Source organism: Halichoerus grypus, chromosome 6 (genome assembly GCF_964656455.1).
Source record: "Halichoerus grypus chromosome 6, mHalGry1.hap1.1, whole genome shotgun sequence".
In the NCBI taxonomy this organism is placed as follows: domain Eukaryota; kingdom Metazoa; phylum Chordata; class Mammalia; order Carnivora; family Phocidae; genus Halichoerus; species Halichoerus grypus.
Genome location: NC_135717.1, coordinates 84,546,879 through 84,568,415, shown reverse-complemented (window position 1 = coordinate 84,568,415; position 21,537 = coordinate 84,546,879). Strand labels below are relative to the sequence as shown.

The 21,537-nt window shown below is 40.2% G+C and overlaps 1 protein-coding gene across 1 annotated transcript in view; it reads left to right on the top strand.

Annotated features, from left to right (window-relative positions):
- Positions 1-13,353, top strand: part of LOC118548820 (alpha-2-macroglobulin-like) — a 40,223-nt gene extending 26,870 nt beyond the window's left edge. Inside the window, exons 23-36 of the mRNA XM_036112937.2 lie at positions 740-823; positions 1,102-1,278; positions 1,594-1,681; positions 2,854-3,010; positions 3,535-3,609; positions 4,041-4,221; positions 6,064-6,287; positions 8,039-8,257; positions 8,414-8,541; positions 9,459-9,549; positions 11,006-11,074; positions 12,059-12,161; positions 12,838-12,879; positions 13,220-13,353. Coding sequence (XP_035968830.1) covers positions 740-823; positions 1,102-1,278; positions 1,594-1,681; positions 2,854-3,010; positions 3,535-3,609; positions 4,041-4,221; positions 6,064-6,287; positions 8,039-8,257; positions 8,414-8,541; positions 9,459-9,549; positions 11,006-11,074; positions 12,059-12,161; positions 12,838-12,879; positions 13,220-13,236 — 1,655 coding nt within the window. The 3' untranslated portion in view covers positions 13,237-13,353. The remainder of the gene's footprint in view (positions 1-739; positions 824-1,101; positions 1,279-1,593; positions 1,682-2,853; positions 3,011-3,534; positions 3,610-4,040; positions 4,222-6,063; positions 6,288-8,038; positions 8,258-8,413; positions 8,542-9,458; positions 9,550-11,005; positions 11,075-12,058; positions 12,162-12,837; positions 12,880-13,219) is intronic.
- The last annotated feature ends 8,184 nt before the right edge of the window (positions 13,354-21,537 follow it).

Below are 21,537 nucleotides of genomic sequence, written 5' to 3'. Positions count from 1 at the left end.
ATAGTAGGCACTGTTCTGTACAAAATAATCCTCTTGCAAAACTGAAATTTTGTACCCTTTAACAAAAGTTTCAGTATTTTATTTCATGAGGAAGGGGATGCAGCATGAAGATAAATACTACGATTCTCTTTCATCATCCTGAAATTTACCAATACTCAAATGGCAGTAAATGTATGCCTATCAGCAGCAATTATTTTATTTTCAGTGAGTCAAACACTGCTCATCTTCATCCCCACTCCCATGTCTAGGGTTTTCATAAAAATACTATTTTCATATCTGGCGAAATTTGATGGCAATAAGGACAGAGCATTACTGTAGAATTCAGGAAATTTCGGAGATTTTTCCTTTGCTTATGTATTCATTAAGGGTTTTTTTCATTAAACTTTTGAGTAATGAGTTGAGGGATGAACATTAAACAGATCGTCTTGTGCTAACCATCTCATGCTAGCCACAGGATGACTACAACAGAGTCACAACATCATGGGCACTTCTCAATCTGTAGCCTTCTTTTGGAACACACTCTACATACAGAGGGAAAAGAGAGATGAGGAAGGAGAATTTCTGGAAATCTCAGAATCCCGTTCATACACATTTAAGATATATATATCTACTTTGAAAACAGAAGTATTAAAAGAGTGACAACTTTTCAGAACTTTAAGTGTAAGGCACAGTTCTGGCTTCTGGATTTGGAGGTCTTCAAGAAGATATATGGCAGACATAATTCCCATTATTTCTCTAGGTGCTGAGGTGTCTGAACGATTATCTTTGAAGTTGCCAGAGAATGTAGTAGAAGAATCTGCCCGAGCCTCCATCTCAGTATTGGGTAAGCTCCAGCCCTAGTGACTTATTCTACTATATTAATAGTTTTTACCATATTTCTTTTCCATAAATACTCAAAATCACAACTATAATATTAACGTGATTCTTCCCTCCTTCTTTGGGCTTGTATACTGCTCCCAATCATACTTCTGTCCCTGGACAACTCACCCTTCCTAAAAATCTTCATTTTTTGATCTTCCTAAAATTATTCATTTCTTCCTAATGATTCGGACAGATTAAAATCTATAAGCTTTCTGATGTCCCATCTCTCCCATTCCCTAGGAGACATACTGGGCTCTGCCATGCAAAACACACAAAATCTCCTCCGGATGCCCTATGGCTGTGGAGAACAGAATATGGTCCTCTTTGCTCCCAACATCTATGTTCTGAATTATCTAAATAAAACACACCAACTGACTCCAGAAGTTATGTCCAAGGCCATTGGCTACCTCAATACTGGTGAGTGATTAAATGAGTGAAGACTTTACGGTGTTATTTTAACAATAGATTGGATTTCCCAATAGGTTGAGTTACTTAGCAATTCTATGATATGTTAGCATATCATAGAATCATAGTTACTGTGATAAAAATGACAGTTAATTTTATGGTTATTATCCAGTGTCCAACCTCTAATAAATGCTTAGAATGCAGAACCTTGTAACATATGACAGCAAAATTTAAGAAATATCGCAAGAGAAACCAAGGCATTTTAGTAATTTCTCTGGCCACAACATATACAATCTGTCATATTGTTTCATGAACCTTCCATTTCAGGTTACCAGAGACAGCTGAACTACAAACACCACGATGGCTCCTATAGCACCTTTGGGGAGAAATATGGTAATAATGAGGGCAATACCTGGTAAGGAATAGACAGTTTTTCGAGGTCCTATTTTTGTACTAGCTCTTTTACATATATTATCACAATTATATTCACAGTAACCTTATCAGATATGTATTATTAAACCTATAGTTGGTTATACTCAACAAATATACCAAGGGTAGCAAGGTAACAAATAGAAAAGCTGACATTCAAATACACGAATGTTAGATTTGTCCCCCAAATTCATCCTGTTAATAATAACCAGGGTATTCTTTCTAAAATAGCTAGTTTTTTGAGAGAGAGAGCGCACACGAGCAGGGGAAGGGGCAGAGGGAGAGAGAGAATCTTAAGCAGGCTCCTTGCTCAGCACAGAGCCTGACGTGGGGCTCAATCTCATGACTTGAGCCAAAAATCAGGAGTCAGACATTTAATTTCAGGTGCTTAACTGACTGAGCCACCCATATGCCAAGAAATAGCTATTTTTTTAAAAGGTTATTTTTTTTTCTAGAATAGTTCCCATAGCCATGAGTTTTTTAATATATGGCCAGTGAACATATCATCTAACTTCTAGATAAACCATGTTAACTTCAGCTTTTTTTTTAACTTCAGTTTTTAATATGTTTTTAGATCATACTCATCTTGACTGTGAATAAATAGGAAGAAAGAAATGAGGAGGACCCAGGGACATGCTACATTGTTTTAAAATCCCTAAAGCATGGGGCACCTGGGTGGCTCAGTCAGTTAAGCACCTGACTCTTGATCTCAGCTCAGGTCTTGATCTCAGGGTCACAAGTTCAAGCCCTGTGTTGGGCTCCACGGTGGGTGTGGAGCCTACTTAAAAAAATGAATAAATAAAATCCCTAAGGCAAAGCAAAGCAGTTTGAAGTTATTCAGTCTTCTAAATGAGAAGATTCTGCCATCTACAGAAGGAAATCTCTAAAGAGAAGAAAGCCTTACTCAAATAAGTAAAAACAAGTAATATCAGAAGTACTTCGACTCTCTGTAGCAATGAGAAAATGAGTCAGCAAGGAAATACTAGATCTAGCAGATTAATCAAGCAGTCTAAAGGCAATGGGCATTCTAAATACACAGGAATACCTGTCAGGTGACTCACGTCAATGTAAACAACATCATAAAAAGCCTTTACTGTGCCACAGTTATAAAACGATTATAACAACATAAATATCATCATCCCCTCCCCCGCTGCTCAGGCTCACCGCCTTTGTACTGAAGACTTTTGCCCAGGCTCGAACGTATATCTTCATTGATGAAGAACACATCACCCAAGCCCTCATCTGGCTCTCCCAAAAGCAGAAGGACAACGGCTGCTTCAGGAGTTCCGGGTCTCTGCTCAACAATGCCATTAAGGTGAGGTGTTCTTGGAGCTAGTTTTGGTTTTTGTTTTGTTTTTTTAATAAGATTTTATTTATATATTTGAGAAAGAAAGCGAGAGCGCACAAGCAGGGGGAGCAGCAGAGGGAGAGGGAGAAGCAGGCTCCTCACCGTCCCCTGAGCAGGGAGCCCGATGCGGAATTCGATCCCAGGACTCTGGGATCATGACCTGAGCTAAAGGCAGACACTTAACCGACTGAGCCACCCAGGGGCCCTCAGAGTTAGTTTTGATTTGTCCATTTATGATGTCTACAAGGATGAGAGGAAGTAATAATGTAGGAATTAGCAAAGGTAACTAGCTAACTAAATAAATAAATAAATAAAACCTGGATCGTACCAAGAAAGAGGGGATGGAACTTAGGTTGATTGTGATAACTGGCCCCATGGGGATGAATAGGAGTGAGGATAAATTCCATGACACAGCAGAAGGCAAAGAGTTAAGGAAGAGCTTTCTCTGAAGTTAAATTACTCATATCTCTCTCTGTGACTCACAATTACAGGGCGGAGTGGAAGACGAAGTGACCCTCTCTGCCTATGTCACCATTGCCCTTCTGGAGATTCCTCTCCCCGCCACTGTAGGTACCACCTCATCTCCCTGCTGAGGCATAGTTCTGGAGGCAAATGAAATTGTTGCCATGCTGTCAGAACCATCATCCTACTAAAAGTCAAGTGTCAGCTTTCCTTTTATGCCATGATGGCGCTTCCCAGATCAACAGAAAATTGGGTCAATCCGCTAAGAAAGATTTACACTGTCCCAGTGATGCCCCTAAGCTATTTCTCCCCTAGAGACCTCCCGCTGCTGCCATATACACACCCAAAATGAATTCTAAAAACATGGCCCGCGTTCCTGCCTTATGAATGTAATAATAACATAAAGATCCTATTCTCTCTTTCCACAAGAATGAGAATAGATGGACACATGCATTTGAAAAATGATCTGTGCTTACCTGGGAATGCTAGCATCCCTGGTCACATAGCTTGGTTCCCGTCTTGTCTCCCTCCCCAGCACCCCGTTGTCCGCAATGCCCTGTTCTGCCTGGAGTTAGCCTGGAGGTCAGCAAAGGAAGGAGCCCATGGAAAGCATGTCTACACCAAGGCACTGTTGGCCTATGCTTTTGCCCTGGCAGGTAACCAGGACAAGAGGATAGAGACACTCAACTTACTTCATGAGGAAGCTGTGAAGGAAGGTGAGAGCACATCTGAGATCTTCTCCTATCCCCCATTCTCTGTATCAAGAACTGTACTGCAAAACCCCCACACCTACATCCTGTGATCCCTTTCCCCTCTCTTCTCTTGTCTATATCACTATAAAGTCTGAGATTTCTTTAGCAAGTCACACATCAAAAGGTAAGAGGCAGTATACTGTAGTAGTGAGAAGCTCAGCCTCTGGAGACTGGCTCCAAAACATTTCACATATGAGGCCTTGGCCAAGTCACTTACCTTGTCTGTGTTTCAGTTCCTTCATCAGTAAAATGGGGATAATAATAGTATTTACCTCATAGGGTTGTGTCAATATTAAATGAATTAATACAAGCAAAGCACTTAGTAGACTATATGGTACATAGTACGTGCTATAAAAGTATTACCTATTATGATTACAATAGCCATTCTTAATATATACTCAATCCTTACTTGCTGCATCATATCATCTTAAACATAAGAAAGGACTGGAGGAAATAACCCTACGAATAAATTCTGGTATTTTATGCTCATATCACAAGTCTGATAATGTTGATAAATCTATTCATATTCACACAATATTCCTATGTATACAGTGGTCTATATGAGGGGTCAAAGAAATAGAAAATAAAAATGCAAATAATATTTTATCTCCTAAAACATATTCTACCTTTCTCCTTTGACCGTGCCATTAATTGCTTATCCTTAAAATGTATTGGGAATATTTCAGATATACAAAAATACATAAAGAATAATTAGCAACCCACTATGTACTTTCCTCCCAGCTTAAGAAATACAAAATTACCAGGCAGGAAAAATTCCACTCCAAAAATATCACTCCCACCTCCAAAGGTAACCTTTATCCTGAATTTGTCATTACAATTTCCGTGGGTTTCTTTATTTTTTCCTGCATACCTATTTCTAAACAATATTGAGAATTTTTACGTGTTCTTCATCTTTGGATAGACAGTATCACACTTTTGAGTATTTCTGCATCTTGTTTTCTTGCCTGTTTGTCTGCCTTTTGTTTTTTGCATTCAACCTTGTGCTAATGGAGTCCCCTATATGAGCGCCTGTGGCTCTAGTTCATTATTTTCACTGCCACATAATATATTGCAATGCACACATAGGTCATAATTTATATTAAGGAGTCTCTCCTCATGGATCCTTTCTTGTGTCTTATTTGTGGCTATTGCAAACCATGCTGCAGTGAACCCTCATATACATGCCTCCTTGTACCCGTGTGTGAGTTTCTCTCAGTTACACTTCAAGAAGTGAATTGCTGATTAGTAAGCTAGACACGTCTTCCCCCTTGCTGGATATTCCCAAATGGCTCTCCAAAGAGCAGTTTCCTTCCCACAGCAGTGTAAATCAGTACCCATTATTTCACATTCTTGTCAGCCTTTGGTATTTAAAGGCTTATGTATTTTTTCTGGCCTCATGAGTACAAACTCCACTATCTCACGTCATCTGTGATCCTCACAAGAAACCTCTATAGAAAAATTTATAGAAAATTTAACAAAGCCCAGATAAGGTCTGGATAACATCAGAAAGAGGAAATCCCCACAGTCGGTAAGGGAACTTGCTCTTGCTCTTTTTCCCCGACAACCCAACCATGGCAACCATTTGAAAACTTCGATGGCCGTGGGCTTCTGACGCCAGCAACATCATCTGCCTTCGGCTAGCCGAAACAAACCAAGTTCAGGTTTACACAGAAGGAAAAGTATCTAGATAAGGTTCAAGAGAATAGAATGGGAATGTACTCCTTAACTTCAGCTCTGGCTTAGGTACTTTCACCTTAAATTAAATAAGAATATGTAGTCACTCATAAATCTTTTTCTCATCTCCAGATAGTTCCATCCATTGGGAGAGACCTCAGAAACCCAGGGCACCAGTGGGGCATTTTTACCAACCCCCGGCTCCCTCAGCTGAGGTGGAAATGACATCCTATGTGCTCCTGGCTTACCTCACGGCCCAGCCTGCCCCGACCTCAGAGGAGCTGACTTCCGCCTCGCGCATCGTGGAGTGGATCACAAAGCAACAGAATTCCCAGGGGGGCTTCTCCTCCACCCAGGTCTGTGTTTCCCAGAAGTTTTCACTTCACCTTTAGGTATCAAAAGTTTTGAACAAACTATAAAGACACGCAAGAAGAAAAACTGAAGTTGAGAATAACTTGGAATGAGGAAAATATTACTAGTATTCAGGGATAGTGAGAAATAAGGAAAAATGAAAGTCAAAGAGGGCTAAAAAGAAAACACCTGCAATCCTGGGACCCCATCCTTGTTATCATCACAGCCCCCTCTTCCCGATAAAAACTCTACCTCCCTAAGGAAATGGGACCCGGTATGCAATGGCCACAGCAGAATGAATAAAAAAAAAAAATCTACCTTCTGGAATCTTCTGGAAGTTCTAAGAGTGCCTTTCCCAGGAATGCTACTCAAAACCCAATAATCTGTCCTTGCAAATCTCTCCATTCGTAGGTCCCCTTTAACTGACTTATTTTAAAGCTAACACATTTTATGGTTCCACTATTCACCTCTTATTATACAAACATCTGTTCACCAGGAGCATGAAGAATTTTCTTTACTGCACCAACATCCTGAGCCTAACTATGTAATCTTATATCTTAAAAATTCATCAATATATACAGAGCAGGACATTTCATCTTCAGAGAAGTTAGAGGTTAGCCCACAGGCTAAACCTAAAAGAGAAAGAGAATGTGACAAAATGGCATTCCATCTTTTTTCATTGTATTTAATTTCTCACTTTTCCATATGAATGGAAAAAACTGAACACTTTTATTAAAACAGTTATTCTTTCTTAGAAATCTATTATTTAAAGACTGTCATTCAGGTTCAATGCTAATGAGAATGGAGAATATGACATGTGGGGGTGGGAGGAATCCAGACTTCCAATAAAAAAGGGAGACCCAGGACGCCAGGGTGGCTCAGTCAGTTGGACGGCTGCCTTCGGCTCAGGTCATGATCCCAGGTTCCTGGGATCGAGCCCCGCATCGGGCTCCTTGCTCAGTGGGGAGCCCGCTTCTCCCTCTCCCACTCCCCTGCTTGTGCTCTCTCTCCCTCTGACAAATAAATAAAATAAAATCTTTTTAAAAAAAAAAGGAGAGAGAGCCAAAAAATGTCAATAAATCAAGAAAAGAATTATAATTAAGCATGACCTTCATCATGGCTGCAAACGACCTTAGGCTTTCTCAGGGCACAGACCTCAGCAGCAGAGCAGAGTTTAATCTGGGGTGAGAGCCAGACTGAACTTTGGTTGAGCGGTGGCAGGAATGACCACAGTTATCAAATAAGACCTCTTAGGCAAATAGCCAAATCAAGTAAATGATTCCCATTCATGGATATTTTCCACATTCCATATCCCACGGTTATTTATAGATAAAAAAAAGGTCGGTTTTCTGAGAAATAAAATAAGCTTCTTTTTTTTTAAAGATTTTATTTATTTATTCGTGAGAGACAGAGAGAGAGAGAGGCAGAGAGAGAAGCAGGCTCCCCACCATCCCCCGAGCAGGGAGCCCGACTCGGGACTCGATCCCAGGACCCCAGGATCATGACCTGAGCAGAAGACAGATGCTTAACTGACTGAATCATCCAGGCGCCCCATAAAATAAGCTTCTAAAGCAGATATGTGAATGTTATGGTTCTATCTAAGGCTTATAATCAATCTTGAAATTAGAACTCCAATATTTTAGCGAGCGAAGCAGGAAAAGAGGAAATCAAAGCCCCAGTTGTGGCAGCTGACATGGGCCTTTGGGCCCTGGGGAGGTTCCAGGCCTACGCAGGTTCTCTCGCTCGTCTCTTCCAGGACACAGTGGTGGCTCTCCAGGCCCTGTCCAGATATGGAGCAGCCACCTTCACCAGGACTGGGAAGCCCGCACAGGTGGCCGTCCAATATTCAGGGACACTTGTCACCAAATTCCAAGTGGACGACGACAACCGCCTGTTACTACAGCAGACCTCATTGCCGAAGGTGCCCGAGGAATACACCATGACGGTTACAGGAGAAGGGTGTGTCTACCTCCAGGTGAGACTCTCCGGCCCCATCGGGGCAGAGGGTCCACGGTAGCCGTTCCCGCGGAAAACCCCTGACTCAGCAACGGAGAGGGCGAATCAGAGAACCAGTGGAGGAAGTTGGGAGGAGAAGGGAGAAACACAGATTTTTGTCTTTGTTGTTTTACAGACATCCTTGAGATACAATATTCTGCCAGAAAAGGCAGAGTTCCCATTTGCTTTGGAGGTACAGACTCTGCCCCAAACTTGTGACAGACCCAAAGCCTACACCAGCTTCCACATCTCACTGAACGTCAGGTAAGACCTCTGACTGAATCATCTAATTCTGGGCATAACAACCAGTCCTTTTACTGGAACTCCTCATTAAGCTGAGTAGTGTGTCAGTTAATGTTTGCACTACATTTATTGAAAAAGCAGTGTGTCTGTCCTCATCCTCATATTATAGAATGTCTCCGTGGTGGGGTACCTATACGTTGTACAACTCCTGCCTCCAGGATCTATGATTGTCAAACCTCATTATTTACAGGTTAATTCCCCTCAGTAATAGCTAAAGAAAGAACGTTAGCCCTTGCATCTGACCTGAATTTCTGATTTAACTCTAATGTCATTGAGTAATTCTCTGATTTCATTCTCTTGTAATGAACGTCTATATCATCCTTGCTCTCTCCAGGGCAGAGATGGAGAATTCCTGAAAAGCATGAAAAGAAGGAAGTAATGACTCTCTAGTTAGGATTCCTACTGGCAATAAATAAATCTCAGATTATATACAAAATAATCAATTTGGGGGAAAAAATAGATATATATGCAGCAGTATTCAAATGGCTCTAGGGCTTATAAAAAATGTATCTGTCCACAAGAATATTCTAACCTGGGTGGGGATACTATACAGGAAAAAAAGTTAAAGTATGTGTAAAAATAACTGGCAGAGATTAGAGGTCTCAGACCAAGCTTTGCATCACGTGCTTTCTTAAACTGCACAACCTCGAGTCCACACACATGAAGTCCCAATTCATCCGGTCTAGGGTACAACCTGGTCTTTGTGGCTTTAACAAATTCCCTGGAGATTCTAATGCACAACCGTCTTCCACTTGGGTAGGATATTTAGGAAGACTTCCATGTACCTTTGAGGGCTGTGAGGGTTTGCTCTGGGCATAGGAAAAGAGAATATTTAATAACACAGAAAACCCTTATTCCTTTCTTCCCTGAATCTTCAGTTACACCGGGAGTCGTCCCACCTCTAACATGGTGATTATTGATGTGAAGATGGTATCCGGCTTCATTCCCCTGAAACCAACAGTGAAAATGGTAGGTCTAGTATACGTCCAGGAGGCTCTATTTTATTTAGTGTTTTAGGTATCTGTAGACTAAGAAAATATTAAAATATTTTAAATCACTTCTATCAAAGACTAATATTTTCTCCAAAGTCAGAAATATAATTTAACATGCTTGTATACGGGTTTTTTGGTGTGTTTTTTTTCCTTCGCTAAACTTTGTTTTAATGGGTCTCAAAATTCTGTGACAGATTTTTGGTCAAGTTGTTCCCACTAAAGAGTACTTATTTCAAAAACTAATTAGTTAAAACACACACACGCGTATACACAAACGAATGGTCCACAAAACATCCTCTCTTCCCTCTGAAGGTTTTCCGAGGCATTTTTATCATTAACCAGTCTTCCTTTTAAACTTAAATGGCCAACTGAAACAAGCAGTTCTGTGATCATTCTTCCACAACTGGTTAAGACTGGGGTGGCCGGTATTAGGGATAATATTCATTTAGCCTCTTGAGGTTTCTGGGCAGACGTGGTAACCTTGCCAGCTCCAGCAGCCTTTTCGTCCACTGCTTTGATACACCCACGGGGACTGTCTGTTTCATGTTACAAACAGCTCTCTTCTAGGAGCCACATCTACTAAAAGAAGAATGTCAGCAAGTTCCTTCTTTCATGGAGCTTAGACTCTTAAGAACATAAAGCTTAGGGGCGCCTGGTTGGCTCAGTAGGAAGAGCATGAGACTCTTGATCTCAGGGTCATGAGCTTGAGCCCCACGTTGGATGTAGAAATTACATAACTAATAAGACTTAAAAAAAAAAAAAGAAGATAAAGCTTATGCACCAGTGGAAAAAAATATGAAAGTGACCTGTAGACATGAACTATAATTATTATAGAAGTTCAGAGAAAAATGAGATTGCTATAAGTTAAGGCAAGCAAAAAAGTTAAAAAAAAAACAACTCTCTTTCATGAAGGAATAGAATATACATTGAACATCAAAATATGGAAAATTCCCAAATTTAGGATACTTATTTCACTTTTCTTCAGATATATCAACTTTACACATAGGTCATGTGTCATACTAATATCAAACCCTGCATCCAAATTCTCTCTCATTTTTAATTTAAAAACATTATCATCGGGCGCCTGGGTGGCTCAGATGGTTAAGCATCTGCCTTCGGCTCAGGTCCTGATCCCAGGGTCCTGGGATCGAGTCCCACATCAGGCTCCCTGCTCGGAAGGGGGCCTGCTTCTTCCTCTCCCTCTGCTGCTCCCCCTGCTTGTGCTCTTTCGTTCTCTCTGTCAAATAAATAAATAAAATCTTAAAAAAAATAAAATAAAAAAATAATAAAAACATTATCATCTTCACTTACAAAAATCACTTGAAGAAACTTTACCCTCAGGCTTAATTTGGTAATAAAAATTCTTCATTTCTCTGGTTTTCCCAGAGTCTTCATCTGTTTATTAACATTTGTGATGTATTGATTTTCTTCAGCTTGAAAGATCTAACCATGTGAGCCGAACAGAAGTCAGCAACAACCATGTTTTGATTTATCTGGATAAGGTGAGAGCCCTGCCAATCTAGTTGCAAAAAATATATAGATAATAATCTCTCTAAGGGAGCTATACGAATCCTATCCTAAGGGAAGTGAAAGAAGGCATTTTGGAGACATCGCCTCCATGGCAAAAATTTGAGCATTCTAATATTAATTCCATTAAATATTCTCGTCTCCTTTATTCACATTTCATGCGAGACTATGGGAAGAAATGGCTTATTATAATACTGGGATATGAATACTTCTTGGACCTCATAAGCAAAAAATTCTGTGCACAATGTGTTTGCATCCATAAGTTATTTTGAAGATATTGAGTAATGTAAGGAAGAAACCACTGGGTTTCTTCTTCCTTACATTATTACATCAACATCAACATAATAATTGATGTTATATATTATATATTATATATATTATATCTCAATATATCAATTATATAATTCACATCTCAATTATTATATCAACAGTATAAAAGAGGAAAATACTGTCCATTTCAGCAAGGAAGTACCATAAAATGATAAGATCAGTCGACCAATAAACCAATCTCATTTTATAGTTATGTGTTCTAACATAATTTATTCATTCATATATTAATGGTCATTATATTTTACAAGTTTTGTAAAATTTTAATAAGGCTGTAATGATAGACCTTTTATATGACTTTTTAAGTCAACACAGTATTTCTACAAGACAGAGAAGTAAAACTATGCCAAATCTCTTGATGTGTAAAAATGGACATCGCCATTCAACCAACAAAATCATATATCATTCACCCCCTACAAACAGAGCCCATGTACCAGTATTGATAGGAGTATATGAATTGTTCGGGTTATTTAAGAAAAATTTAAGGACGTTTTCATTCACTCTGGAAGCTTTCTGTACAACTTAAGGACACTGTTAGTTGATAAAAAGGTTTTTCCCTCCAAAAGTAGATGAATAATTAAACTCATCCAAAGAAGAGAGAAGAAAGCTTGTACTTCCCTTTTGCTTTCTAGGTGACAAATCAGACACTCAGCTTGTCCTTCATGGTTTTGCAAGATGTCCCAGTGAGAGAATTGAAGCCAGCCATAGTGAAAGTCTATGATTACTATGAGACAGGTGAGTGTGAACAACTTTGACTTAGAAATTAAATTTCTTTTTTTTTTTTAAAGATTTTTTATTTATTTATCTGAGAGAGAGAATGGGAGACCGAGAGCATGAGAGGGGGAGGATCAGAGGGAGAAGCAGACTCCCCGCTGAGCAGGGAGTCCGATGCGGGACTCGATCCCGGGACTCCAGGATCATGACCCGAGCCGAAGGCAGTTGCTTAACCAACTGAGCCACCCAGGCGCCCCAGAAATTAAATTTCTGATCACAAAAATTTAGATCTGAGAAATGTGTGGGGGCAACTTATTACACTGTTCTTTCATTTTTGTCTCCATCAAGTCTGATTCTTCTCTGTCTTCTATACCTACATTGTAGAAACTACCTATTGTATAAATCCATCAACTACTAATACAGACCACCTGTAGGATATTTAGTTCCCTTTTCTTCAGATAAGACAACATGAGACTTAAATAAGCATAACATTTGAACTGTCTTTCAGAAGTTTAGGGGAAAGAAATATACTATATTTGAAGAGTTAACATTATAAAACAGCAAGCAATGCATCGAGTGGATAATGCTGATGTTTCTGATACAATTCTTCCCATAATAAAAGTTTTTTTAACTGACCTGTATCCCATAAATGTTTGCTCTCCCTCTCACTTCACCTAATGGTTTTGTTTTTATTCAGATGAGTTTGCAATTGCTGAGTACAATGCTCCTTGCAGCAAAGGTAAGTAATGCACACTCCTTCCAAATGCAGTCAGACCCCCTGGGCTTGTCTCTTAACATCTCCTCCAGAAAATTCTGGCTAACTATTTTTCATAGACATCATCTTGCTCACAGTGCAATTTATAGTAGAAAAATGAATTTACTGGGAAAGGGCCACTGATGGTCAAACTGCAGATAGTTCATAGGATTATTTATTGGATACTTAGAAGTAGTAAATCTCATTTCCAACTATACTAATCAGGCTTCCTTAGACAGTATGCTACCCAGATCTGAGAGATGGACTATTCACTGCTCAGGAAGCCCGAGTCCATCTTGATTCTCTCTTCTTTCCACTATCACAGATCATGGAAATGCTTAAAGTCCACGACAATGAAAACCGCTTTGCTGGGGTCCCTGTTCCTCAGACTGAGGTCTCTGTGGAAAAAAAGAATTTTTGTATCTTTGAGGATTTGAAATAAACCTTTTTTTCTGGTCAGTCTTTATCACTGTTTCTTCATTCATTCAATAAACATTTATTACATTTCCATATAATTCCCAATAGAATCCTGAGATTAAAAATTCATAGCTATCAAGGGTTGAGAGACTTCAGAAAATGAGAAATATTACAGCGATATTGGTCTGAGTAGGCTTCATTAGGGGTTGCAGGGAAAGTATTGGATTATGTACTAGGAGAGTGGGAAGGGTGTTTGGTTACAGGAATACCCTAAGAAAAAGCCAGAGTGCATTTTAGGAAAAAACAAGGCTGTCTCGAGTAGAAAAGAATTTCCACATTAAAGGGAAATAATGAAATACAACGTTGGATAGGTTACACTGGGAGGCAGCATAATTAGCTGGAACTTCACCTCAACTGGGGTTATGTGTCCTCAGAACCAAATCTGCCATTTGACTGATATGAGTGATAAGTCAATTAACTGTGGGTCTCAGATTCAATAAAGGATGACAAATGGAAAATGCTGAAGGGGTGACACATTAGAAGCGAGCTCTCTTAGGGGCGCCTGGGTGGCTCAGTCAGTTGAGTGTTGGACTCTTGATTTCGGCTCAGGTCATCATCTTGGGGTCGTGGGATCAAGCCCCATAACTGGGCATGGAGCCTGCTTGGGATTCTCTCTCCCTCTGTCCCTCCCCCCAACTTTCTTTCTCAAAAAATGTGATCTCTCTTAGAAGAAAGAGACTCAAAAGCCCACATAGGAGTGTTAGAGTGGAGTATTTTTTTTCCCAGAACTTCAAGCCAGGATCAAAGGATAAGTGTAAACTTAAGGAGGAATTCAGAAGCAGAAATCAGTGTCCCCACAATACCCAGTCTCTACATTTTCTTTGTTCTAAGTATTGAAATCATTTACTGTATGGATCGAGGGGCAGAAACCTCAGGAGTTCAAAGAGATCTCTGGAGTTGTCCTAGGAGTCCATGTCTTCATTTGGGTTAGCTTGACTGAAGCTTGGATGGTATCAGCTAAGAACTCTAAAGGACCTTGAAGTTCAAGTGTTCTTAGCTCTATCCCTAGACTGGACAAAAGTAGAAGATAAAAGCTATCACTGAATTCCACACAGTCAAGCATCCCCCACCCCAACCCTACTTGAATCCCAGATCACTTGCAAAGCTGCAATAGCACTGCAGAGGCCCCACACAGAAAAACTCACAGGGATAATGAAGCACAAGATTTATTCAGCACAAACTCGAGAACCAGGGCCAAGCTAAAAATCCTTCCAAAAACACAGGGAAGAAATGATTATCCTAATGGTGACATGGTCGGGGACCAGGTTTCCCCTCTTCCAAGAATCATCTTCCTTCCACATTTTACATAATTTCAGTGTGATGTGGTGGGAAAAGCACGTGTTTTCAAAGATGTGGAAAATAGAATGGACTCAAAATTCGACTCTGCTACTTAGCACCTGTGGAATCTTACCCAGCACTTTAACTCCTCTCTAAACTCAATTTTTTCACCTGTAAAGAAGGAGAATATTATCACCTTCCACAAGTGTGTGTAAGATGAAAAAACAAAGGGCCTGCACCTTGTGGGCCTCACTGGACCCAGCAGTGCTGACTGGAGCCAGCGGCCACCTCGGTTCCATCTGTGAAATGGGAAGAGAAACAGACAACTCTCCCAGGAGACAGCTGTGAAGAGTGTGCTGAATCTAGTTCTTGACATGCAGAAACACTCAATAACTAAATGGTAGCCATTTATTAAATGATCTTTTATTTTTTTTTAAAGATTTTATTTATGGGGCGCCTGGGTCTGCCTTCAGCTCGGGTCATGATCCCAGGGTCCTGGGATCGAGCCCCACATCGGGGTCCTGGCTCAGCGAGGAGCCTGCTTCTCCCTCTCCCTCTGCCTCTCTCCCTGCTCATGCTTTCTCTCTCTTTCTCTCTGTATCTCTGTGTCTCAAATGAATAAATAAAATCTTAAAAAAAAAAAAGATTTTATTTATTTATTTGAAAGAGAGAGAGAGAGTGCAAGCGAGAGCACAAGCAGCAAGGAGAGGGAGAAGCAGGCTCCCCGTGAGCAGGGAGCCCAACGTGGGGCTCGATCCCAGGACCCCGGGATCATGACCTGAGCCGAAGGCAGATGCCCAACCTACTGAGCCACCCAGGCGCCCCTACTAAATGATCTTTTAAAGCCTGCCAGTAATAACATGATCTGTTCAAGGGAAATCTGTCCAGAAGTGGGGAAGCTCAAGGTTGTGTGTGAACAATAATAACAATGCACTGGAGAGCAATTAACCACAAAAAAGCAAATCTGAAAATGGTAAGTCTACCATTTAAAAAATTACATCTTGAAGTCCAATCGTTTTTTCCAATTTCCTGAGTACAGAGTTGGTAGAAATCTGAGACTTTAAAAATATATTGGAAAAAGCAAGTAATTGGGTTAATGCCCTTATATTCACTCTGCTGGCAGAGAAGGGAGTGGGGAGATGATAGGGCAGGAGGAGGGGGCATCGGGCCTGAGCCTGGGGGGCTCCTGCAATGGTTTCTAAAATATGACACCAAAGACACAGGCAATAAAAGAAAAAATAAGTAAACTGAACTTCGTTAAAATGAGAAACTTTGTGCATCAAAGGACACTGTCAAAAAGAGTGAAAAACAACCTGCACAGTGGGAGAAAATATATGCAAATCACATATCTGATAGGGGTGTGACATCCAGAATATATAGAGAACTGTAAGTCAACAACAAAAACAGAAACAACCCAGTTTAAAAATGTCAAAGCACTTGAATAGGGATTTCTCCAAAGAAGATATAAAAATGGCAAATACGTACATGAAAGATGCTCAACACCATGAGTCATCCGGGAAATGAAAATCAAAACTACAATGGGATACCTCTTCATGCCCACTAGGATGAGTAATAAAAAAAAGGAAAATAACAATTGTTGCCCAGGATGTAGAGAAATTATAACCCTTGTTCCTGAGAATGTAAAATCCACAGCCACTGTGAAAACGCTTAGTGGTTCCTCAAAAGATTAAACAGCAAATTACCATATGATTCAACAACTCCACTCCTAAGGATATACCCCAAAGATTTGAAAACAGGAGCTCAAACAGAAACTTGTACACCATTGTTCATAGCAGCATTATTCACAATAAGGTAGAAATCAAGTGTCCATCAACAGATGAATGGATAAACAAAATGTGGTATATACTTGGGCTGGAACATTACTCATCCATAAAAAGAATGAAGTTCTTTTTTTTTTTTTAAGATTTTATTTATTTATTTGACAGAGAGAGACACAGAGAGAGAGGGAACACAAGCAGGGGGAGTGGAGAGGGAGAAGCAGGCTTCCCGTGGAGCAGGGAGCCCGATGTGGGGCTCGATCCCAGGACCCTGAGATCATGACCTGAGCCGAAGGCAGACGCTTCACGACTGAGACACCCAAGTGCCCCAAAAGGATGAAGTTCTGATACTTGCTACAACTGGATGAAACTTGAAAACATTATGCTGTGAAGTAAGCCAGACAGGAAAGGACAAACACTGTCTGATTCCACTTATATGAAGTTATCTAGAATAGGCAAATTCATAGAGACAAAAGGTAGATTAGAGGCCCCCGGAGACAGGTGGAAGACGGAGGGTGGGGGGTGGGTTATGCTTAGTGAGTACTTAAGAATGATGAAAAGGCTTCAGAACCAGTGGTGATGGTTGCACAACACTGCATATATAATTAATGCCACTGAATTGTACATGTAAATAATGGTTAAAATGGCAAATTTTATATTAATATTTTTTACCACAATTTTTGAAAAGCAAAAAATAAAAACAACAGTTTGGATATTGAAATGGCTAAATAAAATGTAGTATTGTGCAATATAACACTATAGAACAGCTAAAAAGAATTAACTGGCTCTTTATACATATCAACATGGCACATGAAACCAAACAACTGGGAGAACAAAGCAAATTTCAGACTGATTATATGCATAATGCTACATTTATAGAGAAAAAACACACAGCAGTAGTTTATCTTTTCTCTTGGGATACATACATGTATGTAAAATAGTGTTGTTGTTTTTTTTTAATTCTAAATATCTCTCTGGGGAGTATGGAAGACAGCAAATGGAGGGTAGCCACAGAGAACTTTCCCTTCACCTGTAATCATCTTTTTCTTTTAAGTATGCGTTAGTATATTGCTTCTATGCTTTTAAAAGAATGGAAAGAAAACTTTCTGGAGAGAGACTAAATAAATTAACAGTGGATACTTCTATAAAGGAAAATAGGAGAGTAGGGACTGATGAATGGAAGCCTTTCTATTTTTTCACTTTAATCTTCTGCATTTTTACCCAGTGTGTATTCATACATTACTTTTGTCATTTTGTAAATGCTGAGTTGCTTCACCACGTTATAAGCAAATATTTAAGGGCTGAGACATTGTTATTACTACACATGTGAAATGTGATTATGAATTTATCTATGATTTTTTATTAGAACATTCATAAACTCTTCTTCCATTAGATGAAATTCTTAATTCTTTACACATAAATGGCAAATTTTACCCAGCTGGGGCAAGGAAGGAGAGAATTCAGCAAAATCAATGGAGAGTTTATGTGATCCTTTAGACAAAAAGATAAATACAATTTATTTGCATTTAAAATGTCCAATGAGTCAGTCTGTTTAATGTGCCTTACAACTCAGTAAAAAGGATAAAGCAATAATAAAGCCTGGGTTTGGATTCCAGGCATTGTCTGTTTGTTTTTGTTTTTAGCCCTCTGTAACTGACCCAATGCTTGTGGACTATCACAATAGATGTCTTTCATGCATCCTTTAAAAAAAAAATGCAAGATGGCAGAGATATTAAAACTCCCATAATCAGAAATTTTGCAAGGGACTAAATGAACCATTATCTTCACTGGACAATAGGCTTGGGTCATTTTGGGAATAACATTAAAGAAGCAAGATCTTAATGTTCAGAGGTTGACATGATTACCTAAGTATTTTATTTTTTTATCACTTTTAGAAATGAATGAAATTGCCTAAATTATCAAATTCATTTTAAAAATAAACGAATTACGACCTGATGAATAACAATGGTCTGAAAAACGTTTATTAGGTTTTTCACATTGTGTATTCTGATTCGCTTCCAATTAAAAACAAGTACAAAGAGTTAACCTCATAGCAAAGTTGGGCTTGCATTCCGAGAAGAAAAAGTTGGCCATGTCCAGTTATTGGGCTTTTTGTATTTGAAAGCGCTTAATATTTAATCAGAAGAAATGTCCTTCAGCCACTGTGGACTCAGGCAAAGTGCAGCTAATGTACTCTTGTGTAATTTATTCCAGTAGAGTTCAAATACAAGACCGAGACTCATAGGATGCAAGAAGACAAGAGATTTAATCCAGCCACACAGTAATTGTTATGGGAAACAAACATTTCATGCAGTTAACTTGTGGCATCTAACCTCATAATCCCCATTTGTGTCCAGCCTCAAATATTCCTGCTTTCTGTTTCATGTTAATCAATCACGCATTCATTCAACAGTTATTCATTGAGCAACTACATTGTGGCCCAATAGGAAACAACACAGACAAAAATCTCCACCTTCAGAGAGTTTATATTCTAGAGGGTGGAGAAAGATTTAAAATATATATATACTATATATATATATAAACAAGAAATTTAAATTCCTGGTAAGAAACGTTTCCTGCTATGGGGTGGGGGGGCGGGAGGAAGATGGAAGTAGGGATGGGGCGTGGCTACAGCTCTGCGTAGAGGCTATGGAAAGACCTGTGTAAGAAGCAGTGTTATAAGAGGAGACTTGTGAAAGGTGAAAAAATACTGCATATTTTCCTGTCTCTGTTTCCTCATCTTTCTTGTTCTTGATCTCTCTTCCTTCTTTCCTTCCCCCTTTTCTCTCTAGGTGAAGAGAGAGAATCCCCAGTAATGGGATGAAGTAAGTATTCCAAAGCTGTAGTCGGCATCAAAGTTACAGTGGCTCTCTTTTCCCACAGAATGTTTACAAAGATTATCTAATATCTATATTCTCTAGAGGTTGGTAAATTCCTTCCCTATGCTTCCCTAGCAGACTTGCAACTAGTCCCCTTCTCACCCCTTGGGAACAGTGATATTAAGCAACTATTATTATAACGAAGGGTGGGAGAAAGAGAGGAGCTCTAACAGATGCTGCTTACCTCATGCTCTGCACTGTGATAAGCACATTACATGGCTTTCCTTGGCACGTTCACAGTGACCCCACGAGTGGATGGTATTATTATTTGCATTTCAAGGTTGAGAAAGTGACGCTTAGAGATGCCAAGTAAATGGAGAAGCCAGGATTTGATGATGACATTCTCAATCATTACACTAATCTTGCACTTTTGAATGTGCTTTCCAGTGAATGTGCTTCTCTTCTCATGAAATACCGGCTATCACTTAATACCCCAACATTAGAGTTGATATTAGTTTATGTTATTTCTCCTCCCCAGGAACATTTTCAAAGTCTCTGCAAAAACGAAGAATCCCTATCATCTAAAAGGAAAATGCTAATGCACTTCTCAACCAGTACATTAATGTGCTGCAAAAAGAATCAAAGTGTCTCCCAAATATTGATCCCCTCAGCCCTCAAAACAGTCACCTTTACCTGCACTAAATGCCTTTGACTTACTCCTATCCTGAGCAAATATTCTCATTTTCCATGTGTGCCGTGATGTGGGAAATTTTGGGGAACACTATTCTAATGAGGAAACTGCAGGCGATGACATGTCGTTGGTAATAGGCTCTGAATCTTCCCAGTGTCCACAAACTGGGAGAACTGAAAATCTCTCATCAGGACTTTATAAGCCAGTGGTTCTCAGCGGAGGAGAGAGGAGACATCTTTGGTTGTCACAACTGGGAAAATGCTACTGACATCTACTGGGTAAAGACAGGGATGCTGTCAAGCAGGCTACAGTCACTGCACAGCCCCCAGAATAAACACTTATCTGACCCCAAATGTCAACAGCGCTGAGGTTGAGAGACTCAGTTCTAAGATGAGGAGGTGGGTTCTGACTATAGGGTGGATTTCCATTCCCTGGGCCCTTTACTAACAGCATCTGCTGGGACACCACTTCAGGCCACTACTGAGAGCAATGACCCCTTTCAGGGAATTCTTGCCAAATTCCACACACTCTGCTTGGAAGTCTTGGGGTGGGACATTCTGTTTGCACAGAGCACTCTCATAAATTCCTGTGAATTGGGGGAGTTTCTGAGACGAGGCAGAGTGCAAGGAGGGAGACACCATATTGTCTGATCTCCGGCACCATGGGGACAGGGAGATATGCTCTGTCATGTCTAGTTCTAATTCTTCTTGCCTTCAATGCATGGAAGACCATGAGTACCACCCATGGTCCTATTTTATATTGTCCCCTTTTCTTCCAGTCTCTCTTCTCTTACGTCATTCCATCGCCATATTCCCCTCAAAATCTCCAACTGTGTTCTTGAATGCCACCTCCTACTTTAATATTGTATAATTCTATATAATCTTTTTTTCTAAAATAATTAATGTGACTAAGCTTATATGTGATTTTATTTAGGGGAGAATTCCCTTCCTATGAGTCTGTCGCTATTGGTTCATAACCTCCTCAGGAGCTTCCCAGGCGAAATCTGAAACCAGCCCCTGTACATAGAGGGCAGAAAGAGAACAAATAAGCAAAGAGAACTTACACAGGAGGCTGTGTTCAGCAGCTGCAAAATGAGTAGATCTCCACACCTACTTGCCAAATCTTAAAAGTTTATATAAAGGCCTGAACTGGGTTCAGTCACGTATACCATGCAGGTGTCCCTAGGGCAGCTTCCGGGAGTAGGAAAGGCAAGCAGAATTCCAAAGACCGGGGAATGGGTAAGGAGCCTCTGAGTGCCAAGGTCAAGCTCACAGGTCAACCTGCAACCTGTTTTATCCATTTCCCGGTCAATCCCATGACACCTCCTGTCCCTTCTCCTCACTTTCCCAGGGATCCCCTTTGCCACAGTGCACTGTGCGCAGTTCTCAAACAAGCACATCAAAGCCGCAAGCATATTCAGGGCGCCCCCATACTCACGCAGTGGTCCACGAGCATCTGACGTAGGGGCCACCCCTCCCCACATAGATGCCAACGGCCAATGTGGGATCCCACCCCACCCCACCCCCCGCCAGATGCCTCTCCCTCTAAGGCCCATTTCTCCAGTCTCCTGGCTGGCTGGCTGACCGATCGTTGGTTCAAA